At 46.6% G+C, this 19,044-nt stretch overlaps 1 protein-coding gene across 1 annotated transcript in view; it reads left to right on the forward strand.

The window, feature by feature from the left end:
* LAMC1 (laminin subunit gamma 1) overlaps nt 1–19,044 on the forward strand; it is a 66,497-nt gene that overhangs the window by 41,385 nt on the left and 6,068 nt on the right. Inside the window, exons 2-21 of the mRNA XM_039726251.1 lie at nt 858–1,162; nt 3,218–3,348; nt 4,739–4,905; nt 5,986–6,174; nt 8,122–8,239; nt 8,339–8,437; nt 8,543–8,679; nt 9,514–9,636; nt 9,724–9,913; nt 10,107–10,219; nt 11,200–11,421; nt 11,497–11,685; nt 13,008–13,253; nt 13,544–13,697; nt 14,139–14,281; nt 14,975–15,153; nt 15,299–15,455; nt 17,732–17,937; nt 18,333–18,412; nt 18,751–18,888. Of these exons, the coding sequence (XP_039582185.1) occupies nt 858–1,162; nt 3,218–3,348; nt 4,739–4,905; nt 5,986–6,174; nt 8,122–8,239; nt 8,339–8,437; nt 8,543–8,679; nt 9,514–9,636; nt 9,724–9,913; nt 10,107–10,219; nt 11,200–11,421; nt 11,497–11,685; nt 13,008–13,253; nt 13,544–13,697; nt 14,139–14,281; nt 14,975–15,153; nt 15,299–15,455; nt 17,732–17,937; nt 18,333–18,412; nt 18,751–18,888 (3,286 nt within the window). The remainder of the gene's footprint in view (nt 1–857; nt 1,163–3,217; nt 3,349–4,738; nt 4,906–5,985; nt 6,175–8,121; nt 8,240–8,338; nt 8,438–8,542; nt 8,680–9,513; nt 9,637–9,723; nt 9,914–10,106; nt 10,220–11,199; nt 11,422–11,496; nt 11,686–13,007; nt 13,254–13,543; nt 13,698–14,138; nt 14,282–14,974; nt 15,154–15,298; nt 15,456–17,731; nt 17,938–18,332; nt 18,413–18,750; nt 18,889–19,044) is intronic.

A 19,044-nucleotide genomic window follows, 5' to 3' on the forward strand; every position in this document is an offset into this window, starting at 1 on the left:
GCAGATGAAGGTGGCTGGACAGTGTTGTGGTCCTTTTCTCCTTAGGGGTTCTCTCAGGGCAGCTGGTTTGTGTGCATGGGGGTAGAGTCACGAGGGAGGATGATGTGCTGATTGCCACAGACCTAATAGGAGAGGAAGAGAGGGCAAGGAGGTGGATTTTCTTTCATTCTTCTAGGAGATGGAGAACATGGGTAGCTTGGAAATCATTGCTCTCTGATCTGAAAAATGCCTTGCTGACTTCAGTCAAATGATGTGGGAAACTTAAACCTCATTTTGTTTTTCCCAGGGAATGAGTAGAAGAGGGCTGTAGTCAGTGGGTTCAATGCTGGGGGAAAAGCTTTGTGAGCTGTAAAAAGAGATTAAGTTATTGTCTAGGGAGGAGGCAGAGGTACAAACTAGGCTCTACAGTGTGACTTATTCCTCTCTGGTTAATACTGTTTCTCCCGTGCATATATTTGGGAGAAATATCATCAAATGTCGTTAACTTGGGCCTGGCTTAAATACACACAAACTACTCATGGGTCTGATGTAGTCTGTCATCTGTTAGGGATGTACGTGGAAGAGAATTGCAGCTTCTGAAATGTGTTTGGTTGCACAGAAGCTTGTAGGTCTTAGGTCTCTTTATCTATCTATTCAGCTTGCCCTCCGTCTGCTTTCACAGTTCCTTCACCTTGTCTCTGTTTGGAGATACAAAGACAAGATACCAGATTGGAAAAGATACTTCTGGTGTTGCTGGACACGCTCATCCTTCTGCATAATGCTGGGAGATGTTTCTCCAGAGAGAGAAATGCAGCACAGCTCTTTCCAGTCTTTCTCAGTTTTGAGTTTTTCTCACAGGTGTGTCCTCTCCCCCACAGGAAAAGCCTTTGACATCACGTACGTGCGCCTCAAGTTCCACACCAGCCGGCCCGAGAGCTTTGCCATCTACAAGCGCACGAGGGAGGACGGCCCTTGGGTGCCCTACCAGTACTACAGCGGCTCCTGTGAGAGCACCTACCACAAAACCAACCGCGGCTTCATCCGCACCGGCGAGGACGAGCAGCAGGCGCTCTGCACCGACGAGTTCAGCGACATCTCGCCTCTCACCGGGGGCAACGTGGCCTTCTCAACGCTGGAGGGGCGTCCCAGTGCCTACAACTTTGACAACAGCCCTGTGCTGCAGGTATGTGAGCAGGACTGTCAGTCAGGTGGCCTGAGTTGAGTCTTCTGTTGAGTCGCTGTTCATGGTGGATTTGTGCCAACAGGGCTGCACTACAGCCCTTACTCATAGTGAAAGGCCCTTGCACAGCTGAGCTGGGGTGGACAATCCACAGAGACGCTGTTGAAGGAAGAGTTGAACTCTTCAGTCTGTTGATAGTAAGTTTATGGTACAAAAATGCAAACCTGGTGGCATTAAGGGTGGTTTGTCAGTTGGCATCGTGGAAGTCTTCAGAGAGTAAATGTAAATCTCTGCCAGCTTAGAAAGCAGCTGTGGACATTCTGCTGTTGTTTCACATACAAGGACACAGAGAAGGTAAAGTCTCAGTCCAGTTAATATTTGAGGTATCTGCATGTATAGTTCAAGCAGCAAAAAGTAAGAAATACAAGATTCTTCTAAATACATAAAGCATTACAGGAATATAATGCAGTTAATATATCTTCATGTATAGTTCAAGCAGAAAAAAAGTAAGAAATACAAGATTCTTCTAAATACATAAAGCATTACAGGAATCCCTACCCTGTACTCTTACATGTGTGTTGAAGCAGAGAAGTTTGATTTTTATCCCTGGTATTTGTCTCTTACAAGTGGCTTGGCAAGGGGATTTTGGCAGGGTTTTTTTTGTTGCTGAGCATTTTTGAATGTTTTTTTTTGCATTCACAAGAGTGGTTGGGCAGTGGTCAGAAGTATACTAGAGCACCAGTTTATCTGATTTACTTGGCAGTTTTTGTATTCTGCTTGACTTCTCCAGTTTATATTGTAACAAGGAGCTGAACCTGTGGCGTTTGCCTCACTGGGGTCGTTGTCTTCCTTTCAGAGCTGTAATTATCATCACTTCCCTTGGCTCTTAGAGTAGCAGGAGTAGTCTGAGACTACTCAGCAGGCTCAGGGCTTGCCTGTTTCCCATTCCCAGGCAGGAGAGCAGAATCTGGTGGGGTTGCTTCTGCAAACTAAAGTGAAATGAAAAAATAAGATTAATGGGAAAGGACAAAGAACTTCTGAAGTGGAAACGAACCAGTTTGTCCACCTCATTGGTGTAGCAAATCCTTACAGAAAACCATGTCTTATCGTTAAGGTGAATAAGGAGATTTCAAGTTAGCAATTTTCTGATAAGTGTCTCTATGTAAGGAATAGAGATCTGACCACCAGTTTCCTAAAATACGTACCAACCCCTGGTGTTGCTTTTTAGAACTGAAGTAAATGTATATATTGTGATTGGTATTTCCATGTGTTTACATCAGTGTTTGTAATTCAGTAAATAAACACTATGTTACTGGCTGAGCAGTGACACAGGTGCTGCACAGTTGTACATACAGGGTTGTTTCTTTGTGTTCTTTTTTATGATGTTTGAAGGAAAACAGCTTTGTAGAGGGTATAATAAAACCAAGGAGGTGCCAGTGTCAGTGGCTGGTGGAATGTGATATGAAATTTGGCAACAGGGGCTGTGTGTGCTGGCTGCTGCTGCACGAGGGCAGGGCAGCGTGTTACAGACACACTGTGTAAATATTATTAAAAACTCTTGTGTTGCAAGTCAGATCTGTCTGTTTTTCTTCCTCAGCCTCCCCCAGCCTCACTCATTTGTCTGTCTGTATCTTTTAGTCTGGTGCAATATGCCTGCAGACAAATGTACCCTAAAGCTTTTCCCATTGGTGCTGCATAGCTGTGCAGGAAAACTACAGCCAGACAGATACGTACAATTAGCAAGCTGGCATAATTGCCTGCCCTGCCCTTTCTGCTGGAGAGGTTATTCAGTGCTTCCCAGCTGAAAGCAGTCAGGGTGTGAAGAGGCATTGGAAAGGGTCTCCAGAGAGGAGAAAGGGTCAGGAAAAGCCATTTGAACCAAGAGGATGTGGCATAAGGCTTCTGGGGCAAGAGCATGTGAGCTCCTGAGGTGCAGAGGGGAAAACAATGAGGAAGGACCCAGCTGCTGAGGAATGACTTCATTAATAGAACTGCTAATGACTGCTACTCTCTCAAGGGAAAGGGTGTTTCATCTGATGGGATTTCTGTCTGCTCTAGGAATGGGTGACAGCTACAGATATTAGAGTGACCCTCAACCGTCTGAACACATTTGGAGATGAAGTTTTCAATGACCCAAAAGTTCTCAAGTCTTACTACTATGCAATTTCTGATTTTGCTGTGGGTGGTAGGTGAGTAGACAATAAAACTCTGTTCTTACTAAAGTTTTTGGTTAGTTTTACTAGACTGCTTTAAAGATACTAATTGTATTCACATCATATCAATAGGCTCTGGTCTTTACTGACTCTCCTAAATCAAGAATGCATTAGAATAAATTTTACATCATTTGCAAATATTGTGTATAAGCTTTTGTGGCTATAGCTTCAGAGCTGTCAGAGATCAATTTTTTTCCTTGATTAGATGAAATATTAAGTGATTTGAGAAGGCAAATAGTAAAAAGGACTAACTAAAATGAAAAACAAAAGAAGAAGTTTTTTTTTCTGCTGTGTGGTTTGTGTGGTTTTTAATGTGTTTTTAAATTATTCTCTCCTGTGTCCGCACTCTCGAACAGTAAGTAGAAAATCTCTGTCTCTACTTCACATATATTGAAGAAGCTATCTCCTTTGGAGGTCTGGAACATGGTTGTGGTTGTCCATTCCTTTTGCCAAAGTCTATTATGGAATGTTTTAACTTAAGTAGTTGACGATAAAATGTTTTACTCAATAGAGATGATACCACTGCAGGGTTTTGGACTGTTTGCGTATGGCGGTCCTGAGACTGGGATTTGGCCACATGGGGATTTATATTGGCTGCACAAGCAGTCTGGAGGTCCCTGGGCTTCTGTATTAGTCCCCTTTGTGCTATTTAATTTCCTACTGATATCACAATAGCCCATGCTCAGTGAACATACTGTGTTCTGGGCTCTCACAGGAGAGAAGTTGTGGAAAATTTACTGACATAAAGCCAGCTAAATCTTTGCTTCTCCTGCTCAGGTTAGTCTGAAGACTGCAGAGGAGTTAGTTGACTTTCTTCCCTTTCTAAATGCCTACCTACAGCAGGCTGCACCTCTTTGTTCCATAGTGTGGTTTGGTTTGGAAGGGACCTTCAGAGATCATCCAACCCCCATCATGGGCAGGGACACCTTCCACTATCCCACGTTGCTCCAAGCCCTGTCCAGCCTGGCCTTGGACACTTCCAGGGTGGGGCAGCCACAGCTTCTCTGAGCAACCTGTACCAGTGTCCCACCACCCTCATTGATTCCTTATGTCCAATCTAAATTAAAATTTGAAAGATGTTTAAAATTACTGCCCCTTGTCCCATCACTACAGGCTCTGATGGAAAGTTTCTCTCTGACTTGTGAACCCCTTTTAGATGTTAGAAGGTCTCCATAAGGTATCCATGAAGCTCCCTCTTCTCCAGGCTGAATCATAGCAGTTTTGTTCTCGATTTTGTTGTAGTCATTTACCTTCAAATTTCTCTCATCTCAGATCTTGAGATCTGGGCCCTGTTTTTTGGTGTTGCTTTGCTAGTGACCTGGAGCGCTGGAGTTTCATTACCTGTTCCTTACCTCTCCTGAACCAGGTGCAAGTGCAACGGGCACGCGAGTGAGTGTGTGAAGAATGAGCTTGGGAAGCTGGTCTGCAACTGCAAGCACAACACCTTTGGGGTGGACTGTGAGAAGTGCCTTCCTTTCTTCAACGACCGCCCCTGGAGGAGAGCGACCGCCGAGAGCGCCAACGAGTGCCTGCGTATGTGCGGGGACAGCAGGGTCCTGCCTCTGCTGGCAGCCACAGGCTGGCCCTGCCTTCTTTTAACTTCAGCCACAGCCAGCATTAAGCACAGCTCGTGGGGCTGTTGGTCATTCCCCTCCCGTCCTGTGGGAGCTTTCTGGTAGATCCCTACAAATGGGCTTCTCCTTTCTGGAGAAGGATGGGGACCACCCATCTTTCCTAAAAAAAAGAGGTGTTCTGCAAAAATGTACAGGCTTGTACTTTATAAGACCCATGGGGAAAATATCTGTTTACTATGCTGGAGTATAATTGGCCTTTCAAAAGCTCCTCATTTGGCATCAGTTGATTTTTGTGTTTGGGTTATTGGTTTTTACAGTTACTTGTTGATTTTTTAGCCTAATTTCCGGACGGCAAATGCAGGTCTTTGTCACAGAACACCAGTTTGCTTGGTGTTTTGTCCCAGACCACAGCTCCTGGTAGTTTACTTTATGGGGAAGCTTTGTCAGACAGAAAAGTTTTCTTCCTGTCTGACCTCTGTGTGTCTAGATAGGTCCCAGCTGTTTGTGGCTTCCCATTTAGCCTAATTTCCGGACCACAAATGCAGGTCTCTGTCACAGAAACCAGTTTGCTTGGTGTTTTGTCCCAGACCACAGCTCCTGGTAGTTTACTTTATGGGGAAGCTTTGTCAGACAGAAAAGTTTTCTTCCTGTCTGACCTCTGTGTGTCTAGATAGGTCCCAGCTGTTTGTGGCTTCCCTCAATGGGGTGGTGAAATTGGGATGTCCTGCTGTCTAGGGATTTGCAATCCAGGGGAGAAGCTCTCATTACAGCACGGAGTAGCCTCATGTTACCTTTTCATGCTTGTTTGCATGACAGGGATCCGTGGTGCTGTGTGGGAGGACAACATTTTGGCAGCCTGATGTTGAAAGAAGTGGGGTAGCAAATGCTGGTTTTCTTTTGGGCATTGATGAACATGGTCTCAAGTTTGTTTCAGGCCTCAGAATGGTTAAAAGCTCCTTCCCCAACTCATCTACAGCTGAACCGTGCAGGGTGGGATCTGTGCTGTGGGGACATCACTGACAGTGCCGTGTCTTTGCAGCGTGCGACTGCAGCGGGCGGTCCCAGGAGTGCTACTTTGACCCCGAGCTATACCGCGCCACGGGCCATGGCGGCCACTGCACCGCCTGTGCCGGCAACACCGCCGGGCCGCGCTGCGAGCGCTGCCGCGACGGCTTCTACCGCCTGGCCAGCGAGCAGGGCTGCCTGCCCTGCAGCTGCAACCCCGTCGGTGAGCACCGCTGCGAGCACCACTGCTTGCACACTTCCACGCACAAAACCCACCTTTCTGTCATGCAGCTCATTGCCAGCTGCGGGGTAAAAAGAGGGAGGAGTTGTTTGGGTTTCTTTCCTTTTTTTCCGCGTAGGAAATGTTTATTGGGTTGTATTTTGGGTTAAGTTATCCTTGGATCTAAGTGGAGTTAGGGTGGCAGGGGCAGATAGGTCAGCTCTGCAGCACTTACTCCTTTGAATGTATTCTGAAATAGATTTTTTTTTTCCACTGTGTATGTGTTACCCTAGATGCTCCCAGTACTAAAGAACTCATTTAAATTCTTAATAACCAAGATGATGTGAGTGGGTATTTCTGGAAGTTGTTCATGCTGAGAAATTGTAGTGAACTTTAGCTGCTGCATCAGTTTCTCCTACCGAGTATCCAAGCACTATAAATACAAACCAGTGAAACATTAAACACAAAAGGGCGTGGGGTGAGATAAAACAAAGTAAACTCAAAATATGTAGTTAAACTCCTTTTAAAAAAATGGGGATGGGGGTAATTCTGGCAGGAGAATAAATCTTTTGTTGTGTAGGGAACCACTTAACTTGTAAGGAGTGATCCCATAACTACACCAGCCCACAGCAATAAGGTGGAAGGAGGGAAAAGGGTAAGATATAGTAAGATATGATGTGAGGTTTCAAAAGAGTAGCTGACATAAGTAATTGCTTGCAGCATGCCCTAAAAGCAGCCAGGGAGAGGTCTGCCAGGGTGCATCTTCTATCTAATTTTGTCAAGGAGTCATTCAGTTATGAAATTTTTGACCAATAAAGGCCCTTTCTTCTGACTGCTTTCCTGAATCTTTGTGTTAGACCTTATTTTAAGAGGGGTGTGGGTTGGTGTGAGCTGAGATGGTTGAAAAGATGCAGGGAGGTGACTACTCAGGTCTTTAAGGACAGCTTTCAAAGGCTTTTATAACTTAGCTATTAGCTTGTGTGTCATGATGCACTGACACCCAGGGTGTATTTCAGTCTCCTGGATATGTTTGGATTGGTATTTTTTGTCAAGTACTCTTTTTTCCTAAATAATCTTAAGTGGGAGTGCAAAGGGGATTTGAACTTTGGCTGTATATGGTAAAGGTTTTGTGAGTTCTTCTGTCCCGCCCAGCCTAATAATCTTATAACTCTTCACTTTGCTGTAATCTCGTGTGGATTGAAGTGGAAACAAGCAATTATTTCTGTATATTAAAATATTTTTCTCCCGCTGGTTAACTCTTACAGTGCTGACAGCTCCAAGGCTGGCAGCTACATGGATGCTTGGGAGAAAGCATTTTGTCCACCATGGATTAAAGAAACCTGCTGCTGCTTTTTGTGCAAGACCACTTGAATGGAGCAGTACTGAGGAAGGCATCCTTCCAAAAATGAGGGTTTTGCTCATGAGTTTACTGGGATTCATAGTGGCACATGCAGCCTTGTTCCAAAGAGGTAGTTTAGTCTTTAAATGCAACTTAGGAATCAAGGAAGGAAATTGTAGTGTGAAAGGGAGAGGTCAGGGTAAGGGGAGATGCTGATTATGGAGAGCACAAGGGATTCAGGGAATAAAATCTTGGAAATTATATGTAGCAGAGTAAAACAGATGTGGAATTGGAGACATGCAAATGTAGCACTGAGGATGAAGCGAAGGCAATTTGAAGTTAAAATGATATTTTGTATATAAAAAGGTTGGTTGGTAGGAGTAAAAGGCTGAATATCATTTGGGAAGACGAGATAAACAGTTTATCTGTCTAGAGCTGCCAGAGGGAAAGTCCCTGTGGACTAGAGGCAGTCTTTAGGTAAGGTGTCACTCATCACCTTGAGACTGTGCTTCCTGCTTTCTTCTTCCTATCTCTTGGCTGTTTTGTAAAGTTTGAGTAGCTGATGGAGCCATGTGTGTGTGCTGAGGTGCCTGTCCCTGCTGTCCCCCCAGGCTCCCTCAGCACACAGTGTGACAGCTACGGCCAGTGCAGCTGCAAACCTGGTGTGATGGGGGACAAGTGTGACCGGTGCCAGCCAGGGTTCCACTCCCTCTCCGAAGCTGGGTGCAGGTAAGGAGGGTTGCAGCTCTCTGAAAGGAAAACCAGGCTTTTTTTAAAGCTTTCTCTGTGTGGCTCTTACTGAACTAACCTGTCTCCTGACTCTCCCAGGCCCTGTTCTTGCAATGCTGCAGGCAGCACGGGGGAGTGCAACGTCGAGACGGGGCGGTGTGCGTGCAAGGACAATGTGGAAGGATTCCACTGTGAGAGGTGACTTTTTCTTCCCATGGCTTTGTTTCAAGAATGAAAAATATTTGAGCGAGGACCTGGGGTTAAGCATCAGGGAAATGAATTCTCTTTCCTTTGTATCTTCAGATGCAAACCTGGATTTTTCCATCTGGAGTCCTCCAATCCAAGAGGCTGTACCCCCTGCTTCTGTTTTGGACACTCTTCAGTCTGCACCAGTGCTGTGGGCTACAGTATCTATAGCATCACCTCCAACTTCGAGTTTGGTAAAATTGAGCTTTTCTTTGTTGGGCTGTAGGCTCAAGTCAGAAGCTGTTAAAAACCCCCAACTCCTTTTCTGTGCAAGACCACAAACCGTGGGCAGGCAGGTCTAGGATCCCTCTTTTGGAAGTGCTGAAGCTTCCATGTCTGCAGCTTGTTTGTTCAGATGGGGAGGCATGAATTCACAGCTCTGGCCTCAGGCACACAGTTACTGTACACCGTGCAGGTGCAAGTGGGAATTGCAAATAGAAACCTTTTATAGCCTGAGAGGTGTGCTGACAAAGCAGAGTTTCTTCAGTTCTAGAACCAAGTCAGGACTTTCTGATTGAGAGGGTCAAAATCACTTTAGATTCAGGGTTTACATGGCTCTGGATAAAATACAGTTGTGCTTCCAATGAGTCTGTAAGCCCAGAAAAAATCAGTTTATTTTATGCAGTCAGTTTCATGGGTATGCATGTTTTCATGCTGCATTGTCTGAAAAGAACATATTTTTAATTAAAATTCTAGTGGAGAACAGTTCAGACAACAGCTGTAGTTCTCAACAAATCATAGGGGTCTGCAGGTTTTTCTGTCTCCGCTTAAGCTCTTTAGAAAAGAAGGTTTTGAACAAGTAGTCATCAGAGGGTTTAAAGTTCAGAGGTTTCAAGTCAGTACTTGAGTCAGGGGCTTAAATTGGAAAGATGGTGTTTACTGACTAAATTCTTCTGCCCAGCTGCTTTCTGCAGCCTGTCAGTGCCCATGCACATTAGATTAGCTAGGACACCAGCAACGTGATGCAAGAAGTGTGTGCAAATCTCCATCTTCCAAGGGTGTTAATTCCTGTCCATCTGATTCTTCAGGAGAGGATGAGTGGCGTGCTGAGCAGCGTGATGGCTCAGAAGTCTTGCTGCAGTGGAGTGCTGAGAGCCAGGATATCTCCGTTATCTCTGACACCTACTTCCCCATCTACTTCATTGCACCACGTAGGTCATTCCAAAAGCATGGCTTTCTGTGCTGCTTGTGCCCTTTGTGTTCTGTCCCCTGACTCTAAGGATTTCTTCTCCTTTCAGGCAAGTTCTTGGGCAACCAGGTTTTGAGTTATGGGCAAAACCTGACCTTCTCCTTCCGTGTGGACAGGCGGGACACGCGCCTCTCTGCAGAGGACCTGGTGCTGGAAGGGGCTGGGCTGAGAGTGTCCGTGCCTCTCATTGCCCAGGGCAACTCCTACCCCAGTGAGACTGTGCAGACCTACACCTTCAGGTACAGTGGGAGCAGCTGTCTCCTGGCTGGGCTGCCTTTGGCCTCTGAGCTCTTGAGGAAACAGAGATTATTAGGTTTAAACTTACGTGGGTGATGTTGCAATAGCACAGCGCTGTTGCAAAGGGAGCTTTTGAGAGGGTGCAGCTGTTAGCAGCTGAAAGCTGTGCTGATGATGCTTGGCTCTTCTCCCCAGGCTCCATGAGGCTGCAGATTACCCGTGGAGGCCTGCTCTTACGGCATTTGAATTCCAAAAGCTTCTCCACAACTTGACTTCCATCAAGATCCGTGGGACATACAGTGAGAGAAGTAAGTTGCTGAGCAGATTGTCACAGAAGAGGAGGCAAACTCATTTGTTTAGAGCTTGAGTTGCTTCATTGTAGGGCCCAGCCATAAACAGCTGTGGCAGCTTATTTGGCAAAGCTTGTGCCAATGGCTTTTCACCTGGCTTTCCTATGTAGCATCTTCTCCCAGGCCTCCTGAAGAGGATATGGGAAAAAAAAAGTGTTGTCTTTGAATTAAAAGCAAAACCAGATCCTTAGTTATTGCTGTGTGATGAAGAATTTTTGCAGAAAGATGCAAATGGATGAATTTGCATTTGGGAAAGGTGGGAAAACTGCAAGTGTTTTCAGAGGCGTGGCCCATAATGAGGAATGTGGAGTTGTGAAATGGAGGGGATGAAAGATGTGGAGCAAACCATCCCTGAGTGCTGTAGCCACTGCTGATATGTAGGAGCTGAGGCTCTGCTCAGTACACTGGGGATGCTGCAGTGGTATAAGTTAAAAGTCAATTATGTTGTGTCTGGGCTCTGTTTTGCTCCAGGGAAGGGGCTGGGAGTAGAGGAGGGAACTGCTGAAATGCCAGAGGAAGGAATGGCTTGAGAGGAATAGTTGAAGAGCTTGTCCTGAGGCATGGTTTGCAGGTGTATTAAAATTGCTAGAGACATGGTCTGTTCTGGCTCGAAAGCCAGGAATTGGTTTTGGTATTTGATTTGGAAATAGAAACCATGCACATGTAAAATATAACTTAATTTTAATTGACTGTACTTGCTGTTCTCATATTGTCCTCTATATTGTCATTCTCAGCTTTCCTACCCTGCATGCTCCCCTTGGTGAGCTCTAGTGCATCTTTGCTCATCTCATAAACCTTCCTGGAGGGTTTTGCATCTTGATTCATCTTACCAACTGCAGGCACCCCCTGTCTGCCCCTTGTACCGTTCAGCTGTGTTTGGGGAAGCTGTGATGATGGCCTTTGTGGTTACAGAGGGTTTGTCCCACTGTGCTTTCTAGGTGCCGGTCACCTGGATGATGTCACCATCACAAGTGCTCGCCCTGGACCCGGCGTGCCTGTGGCCTGGGTGGAGAGCTGCTCGTGTCCAGTGGGGTACGAGGGGCAGTTCTGTGAGCGCTGCACCTCTGGGTACCGCCGAGAGACCCCAAACCTCGGGCCCTACAGCCCCTGTGTGCCCTGCGCCTGCAACGGGCACAGCGAGACGTGTGATCCCGAGACGGGTAAGAGAGAAACAGGGTGGGTCTTCTTTTCTGGGTTGGACAAGGAAGGAAAACTCACGTCCCTCTCTGTTGCAGGCATGTGCAATTGCAGGGATAACACAGCAGGGACTCACTGTGAGAAGTGCAGCGATGGGTATTACGGCGATGCCACGGCCGGCACCGCCTCGGACTGCCAGCCCTGCCCGTGCCCAGGCTCCTCCAGCTGTGCCATTGTGCCCCGCACCAAGGAGGTTGTGTGCACCAGCTGCCAGGCTGGCACTACAGGTGTGTTCCTACACAAAACATCTTTTTCTACAGGCACATGCTTGTGGAAATGTGTCTCCTGCTAGTTCTTGTTCTCTGATCCACAGTGAGTAGCTCTGAAAGCTGCTGCAACTTCTGGTTCAAATTCTTCTCCCTTCCTCAGCCCTATTTTTTTCCTGTGTGAGGCTTGAGACTTCACATGTTTTTCATGCCTATTTCTTGAGAGCAAATGGCTTGATCTGCAAAGTCTGACCATTTCTGTGCTGTATGAGAACCATACTGCCTTCCAGTAGAGCTCTGATGATGGCATGGTGTTGGGCAGAAAATAGATTTAAAAGAGCCAGGAAGGCAGGTCAGACTGAAATAAAATTAGAAGGTGCAGTTTGCCAGCAAGTGAGGCACTACAGGATGCTTCCTAGGAAGAGCAGGAGGGCTGCAGTGACTCATGAAACGCTGCCCAAAAAATAGAAGATCAAGCAAGTGCTCAGCAATTTTAAGAGAAATATGTGAACAGATACTGATCTTTTTTTCTTAGCAATAAGCTGTGAAGTCCAAGCATGTAGCTGAGTTGTTGAGCAGAAACTTTTGTTCTGCCTGCAAACAGCAAGAAAGTCATTGGATGATTGGCAGCCTTCATGCTTCTCTGCTGATTTCATGCTTGGCACAGCAGAGTCCAAAGTACAGAATACCTGTACATTCTTGAGTGCTTAGGAAAGCCTCTGACCAAGAACATAAGCAGCTCATGGGGGTTCCTGTGGGTGCCACTGCATTGTGAACCAAAGCAGAGTCCAGGTCCCAGGTGCCCTTCAGCTCAGGTGTAGCAGCTGATCTTTCTTGTAGCTACGTGATTGCAGAGGAGTTCCTCCTGTCTCACACCACCCTTTTGGGATGTGAGGAAAAAGGGGGTTTGTTTGTGCAAGAACTGCCTAAGAAATGGAGCTCATAACTGGCTGGGGAGGTCAGATCTGCAGTACGTGTAGGAAGCTGCTGAATTGGATGCTTCACTGGCTGCCTGTGGAGGTTTGGCAGGTCTCATTGGCAGAGGAGCTTCCTGGAGCAGTGATGCCCCATGGAACTCTACCTCTTGGGATTCTTAAATTAACAACAAATTGCAGCGAATAGGTTTGGCTTAAAGGGATAGAAGGGGAAGGAACAATGGAAATAATTCATAATGCAAAGTTCCAGTGAAAAATCAGCTTGAATTTAGACATGAGGAGGGATTTGTGTCTGGCCCTAACAGAAGAGTGAAAGGGAAGAAGCTGAAGAGTTTACTTTTCAGAAGGGATTGCAAACGGGATCCAAGGGCTTTCTGCTGCAGCACCCGTGTCTGTGTTGTGTCCCAGGCAAGAGGTGTGAGCTGTGTGATGACGCCTATTTCGGGGACCCTCTGGGCAGAAATGGTGCCGTGAGGCCGTGCCGCCTGTGCCAGTGCAACAACAACATCGACCCCAACGCCGTGGGCAACTGCGACCGCCAGACCGGCGAGTGCCTCAAGTGCATCTACAACACTGCTGGCTTCTACTGTGACCGCTGCAAGGATGGCTTCTTCGGGAACCCGCTGGCCTCTGACCCCGCAGACAAGTGCAGAGGTGAGACCTGCTCCTTGCTGCATTTAGAAATGGTTTTGTCCCCAGGAGCTGCTGTCGGGCTGTCACTTGTGCCCATCGGCAGCAGTGTGTGGCTTTACTCTGATTTGGTGGTTTGAGCTTGCTAAAATCCTTGTGTTTGTGGGCACTTAGTGCTGTCAAAGCAAAAACATGGTGTGGTGCAGGGGCTGGGTGGCCATGTGGTGTGTATCCAGGCCCATTAGGGTAAGTACCAGCACCACAAGGGATTTCTAACTTTGTGTGTGTTTCTCCATACCTTTTTATTTTGGCAGCTTGTCACTGCAATCCCTACGGCACAGTGAATCAGCAGACGGTCTGCAATCAAGTGACTGGGCAGTGTGAGTGCTTGTCTCACGTCACTGGGAGGGACTGCAGTGCCTGTGAGCCTGGATTCTTCAACCTCCAGAGTGGACGTGGCTGTGAGAGGTGAGGTTTGGCTTGGCTTGGAGCAGAGACCCTGCTTTTGGAGGGTCTGTGCTTACATTGTGCAGGAATGTGATGTTTGTCACAAGTAACAGGTGTGCCTCTGCCACTGTGGGTGGGGAGGAGCAGTGGTCAAGGAGCAGCTACTAAGGCTGTGCAAAAAGCCTGACTTATAAATAGCTTTATAAAGAGCTCTAAATCAGGGTTTTAAATAGAAAACTGCCACATGACTTCGTGATTGTAGCAGAGGCTCTTGGGTTCTTTTTTTAGTGCAGGCAGCAAATGACCTTGCATGGTTCAAAAGCTCAGTGCCTCGCCTGCTGCATTTTCACAGCAAGAAAAGCGGGTTTTGGCAAATGCAAATGTCGAGCTGTGCTCTTCAGAGAAGCACTTGGCCCCACGGGTCCCTTCTGTGTCCCATCTGACATGTGCCTGCCTCCCCAGGTGCAACTGCCACGCGCTGGGCTCCACCAGCGGGCAGTGTGACATCCGCACGGGGCAGTGCGAGTGCCAGCCCGGCGTCACCGGCCAGCGCTGCGACAGCTGTGAGGCCAACCACTTCGGCTTTGGCTCCCAAGGCTGTAAACGTAAGTCTGAGGGGCCACAGTGAGGCAGATGGGAAGGATGTTGCACACCCAGCCCTGCCTTTGCGTTCCTTCTGCCTCTGGGAAGGGATTTTGTCACCTTGCTTCTCATCACAGCACTTTTATGTCCACACTGTGCGTGACAAAGTTTGATTTCTGTGCTACAGCTTATCCCCTTCTTATTTTGTTATTTTTTTCTTGTCTGACTTACTAGATATCCAGCTTAGTAGATATCTCTCTCTCCTTGGTGTAAATATATTCTCTGCATCTTGGCCTCCAGCAGCTCTGTTTCCTAATGTGTCCCTGCACAGTTACTCTGCAGGTGGTCTCAGTGTCCAGGTTCTGCCTTGAGGAGCAGCTGATCTTGTAAACATGACTGCAAAGCAGGTTGATCCAACCTTTCCTCATTGATATCCCTGCCTGTAAAGAGCAGCAAAACTAACTGCAGCTGGTTAAAATGCAGTGGGGTAGAATGATGCTTTGGGGGAGAGGTAATGGCAACACTGAACACACACAGTGAATGTTGGATCCTGCTTGTGAGAAGAAACACTGCAATCAGGAGGGAGGTCCAGCTGTGGGTTTGTGCCCCATAGCTCTTGCAGATGTTTTAGGGTATTAAGCATATCCTCTCATCCTGCGAGTTTTAGGGTATTTCTGCCTGTTCTGCAGTCTGACTGAGGTTTAACTCCCCTGCAGCCTGCGACTGTGATCCCGAGGGCTCGCGGTCCCTGCAGTGCCGGGAGAACGGTCACTGTGAGTGCAAGGAGGGCTTCGTGGGGAGCCGCTGCAACCAGTGTGAGGAGAACTACTTCTACAACCGCTCGTGGCCAGGCTGCCAGGAGTGTCCAGCCTGTTACAGACTAGTGAAAGATAAGGTAAGGCCACTGACACTGCTCGGTACCACTGGAGATGGTGGCACACGTCCGCTTGTACAGCATTCTGTTTGTTGGTGGCTGCTGAAAGCAGAACGGCTCAGGGTGCTTTGCTGTGTCATAGCTGTGCTCTGTCCCTCTCGTGTAGGTGGCAGAGCAACGTCAAAGGCTGCAGGAGTTGGAAAATCTCATAGCAAATCTGGGTACCAGAGAAGAAGCTGTAACTGATGAAGCCTTCGAAGAGCGGTTGAAGCAGGCAGAAAGAGAAGTTACGGAGCTGCTCCATGAAGCACAAAAGAGCAAAGGTGAGTTGACCTGATCAGACATGAACCAACTAAATGAGTTCTTTGCCTGCTGTTCCTGTTCCCATTGGACACAGCATGTTTTATTTCAAGCCAGTTCTGTGCTCCAGGATTGACAGCAATTTCAGGCAGCACTGAGCCAGTGAATGTTATAACAACAGTGGCTGTGCTTTTTATCCATGTTGTTCGACCAGTGGTCTTTGTTGTACATGGAAGTAAAGATCTGCCTCCTGCTCTGTATGGATGGAAGTGTTTGTGTGTTACCCTCTTCTCTTGATGCAAAGGAAGGTTTTATTTGTTAAACAAGCAGCAAACTTTCCAGCACACTTACTATGCTTTAAATTTGCTCAAACATCTTGAGTTTCAATCAGTTTTTGTTGTTCTGGTCATCAGCAATCAGAATGAAGGCTTCACAATTCTGATGGCAAACTTAATTATCCCACCATAAAGTGTAGAATATTCTGAAGAATGCTGTTTTTCCTATTAAACTCAGTTTTAAATTGATTCTTGTGTTGTTGCCACTAGCAGGGGATGTCTGTGAGCAGGATGTTTGTCATGTCTGTGACAGTGGTTTGTCCTTAGGGTCTCTTTAATGTATAAGATGATGTGTGTTTTGGAAAAGAGAACCCTGAAGAAGACTATTGACTTTGCAGTAAAAGATGTTCCCCTGGGAGCTGGTTCAGTGATTTCAGACCATTTTGGGAAAATTTGTCCCCTTTGTGTGAAGCTGGGAAAAAGCTCACACGCAGCTAATGCTGGCATTTGCTTGGGAAGATTCCTGCCAGTGAGAATGGTTGCTTAAGCTTTTCTCAGCTTTAGCTGAGGTACATTTACACTGCCTGCTTGGCATCCATGCCTAGATAATAGTCCCACGTAAGGGGGGTAGCACGGTGGGGATTGGAGAAAGATGAGGGATTGGATTTGGTTTTGTGGTGGAATTTTTGATTGCTCTCTCCGTCTTGGAATCATAGATTCATTTATTTGGAAAGACCCTTAAGATCAAGTCCAGCTGTTCCCTGCCCCCCAGCACTGCCAAGGCCACCATTAACCCCTGCTCCCAAGTGCCACATCCACCCAGCTTTTAGATCCCTCCAGGGATGGTGATTCCAGCATTTCCCTGGACAGCCCTTTAAGTGAAGAAAATTTTCCCACTATCCAACTAAAACCTCCCCAGGCACAGCTTGAAGCTGTTTCCTCTCATCCTGTCCCTGTTCCTTGGGAGCAGAGCTCAGGGGGGATCTTCTGGTGCACCCTCCTCTCAGGGAGTTGTGGATAGACAGAAGATCTCCCCTGAGCCTTCTTTTTTCCAGGCTCAACCCCTCCCAGCTCCTCCTCATGAGACTTGTGCTCCAAACCCTTCCCCAGCTCCAGGTTCTTCTCTTACTAAAAGGGCAAAGTAAATGCAATAAAAGCTACCCTTGCAAAAATCTATGCACCTGAAGAAGCTATTTCAGTTTTTCTGTGGTGGTATGTTTTTGAAATGTGTCAAATGTTCATGTTCAATACTTAAGATGTGCTGCAAGGTCAAGGTATTTGACCAATCTTAATTTTGGAGTTCTGTGGGCTTCTGCATGCACTTTGATTCTTGGTAACACTCTCAGCTTTTCCAAAGTAACTGCTTTGGTTGTGAGGCGAGGCTGTGATGCCTCCATTATTTAAGATGGTGTTGTGGGGAGTTACGTGATGGCACAAAAATTTTTTGAAGTGTGGGTGCTTTTTAAGTCCTACATATGTGAAAACCAAGGCTCTGTCCTGCCAGCTTTTGCCAGCCCTTTGGTTTGAGGAGACTTTGGAGTGGGTTTGCTATTCCACACAGCTCCTGGCTGCTCTGTATGAAGCTCCTTAGGTCTTTCTTTGGAGTAGCCATTGTTGCCCTGAGTGTGGAAAAATGTGTGTCTGCACTATTTGTCCATCTCTGCTCAATTTCTAGGAGATAAGCTAAAGAGAATTCACCAAACAGACATTTCGTACCTATTGAGGAACAGCTCTGTTGTCATTTCAAGTCAATGACAGAGGTAAAATGTGATTCTGAACGCAAAATCTCCCATCAGAGTCAGTTCCAACACCCAGCGGGATTGTCTTATTAGCAGTTAATGGCTTTTCATTTCTCCTGTTTGGTGCACATTCTGATTATGACTTTGATCTCAAGCTAAGTGACTTGTGAAATCTCTTCCAGCAGGGGATTAACCTACCAACATGGTGCCTGCTGTGTTAAGCTGCTGCTCCAGCTTCTCTTCCTGCTCTAATTAATTTTGCTTCCTCTCTTTTTTGTGTTTCAGATGTAGATCAGGGCCTCATGGACCGTCTCAAAGACATCAACAGCACCTTAGTGAGTCAGCTCAACAGGCTGAGAAACATCCAGGGCACAGTGCAGGACACGGAGAGCCTGGCAGAGCAGGCCCGGGTGCGGGTCGAGGACACCGAGGACCTGATCAGCATGGCTTCTGATATGCTGGAGAGGGCCAAGATGGCAGCTGACAACGTGGTGAGTGTGCTGCTGGCATCCCACACAGCTGGGAGAGGCTGGGGGCCTTTCCTTCTGTGCCTCTGGTGTGTTTCTCCACTTGCTCTCTCCCTCAAATAGTAAATTTGCATCGAGATCATGGGAAATCAATGAAGGAAGTTCACCACTGTCAGTCACAGATAGTATCTTAGCCCAAACCAACATAAAAGTCTTAAATAAATATTAGCACCATTGTTTTTCAAGGGGTAACCAGTGGTGGAAACTGCATGGACTTAAGAAAAACATGCAGAGAAGTGAGAAGTAGATTAGACACATCTCAAGCATTTAGATCATGACAATAAATATTTAAAGCAAAGCTGAATTAAATATGAAAAAAGAGCTTTAAGGGTTTTTTTTCCTTTCTTATTTTCTTCCAGTCCATTACACCTCCAGAGCAAAGTGGAGACCCCAACAACATGACTCAGCTGGCAGAAGAGGCCCGTAAGCTGGCAGAAAGGTAGGCTGTGGCAAGACACACTCATCATGGCCTGTGTCAGGGCCCTGCTCTTCTCTGCAAGGGCGAAGCAGAATTTCATTTACTGGCTAGGAAACACACACCCTTTGCTGCTTAAGGGACTGCTGCTGTGGGATGATGGCTGTGTAGCTCTGAGGGCAAACATTGCTCATGTGGATGACAGACATGGCAACCATCTTCCATTGCAAATGTTTCAGCATCTCCCAAATGTAAATTTGGGGGAAGGAAAGAAGGAAAAGTAAGAGAGATTATAATGAAGAACTGAGGAAAAAAACTATTGGCTGACAAATGTAATGGCATTGTTTTTCTTTTGTCATCAGGCACAAAAAGGAAGCTGATGAGATTGTTCGCACAGCCAAGGCTGCAAATGATACTTCCACGGAAGCCTATCAACTGCTGCTGAAAACCCTGGCTGGAGAAAACCAAACTGCAATTGATATTGATGAGCTCAACCAGAAGTGAGTCAGTAACAGAAAATTGTTTTTATTTCCTGACTTTAGAGCAGTGCTTAAAACTAAGACAACCCTCTGTATGCTTTGGATTTTGTGGGAGGTGATTTTTGATTTCTTAGCTTCTCTTACTAAGTTCAGTTCTACAGAAAATACTGTTGCATA

This window comes from Passer montanus, unplaced genomic scaffold (assembly GCF_014805655.1).
Source record: "Passer montanus isolate IOZ18808 unplaced genomic scaffold, ASM1480565v1 scaffold58, whole genome shotgun sequence".
NCBI lineage: Eukaryota > Metazoa > Chordata > Aves > Passeriformes > Passeridae > Passer > Passer montanus.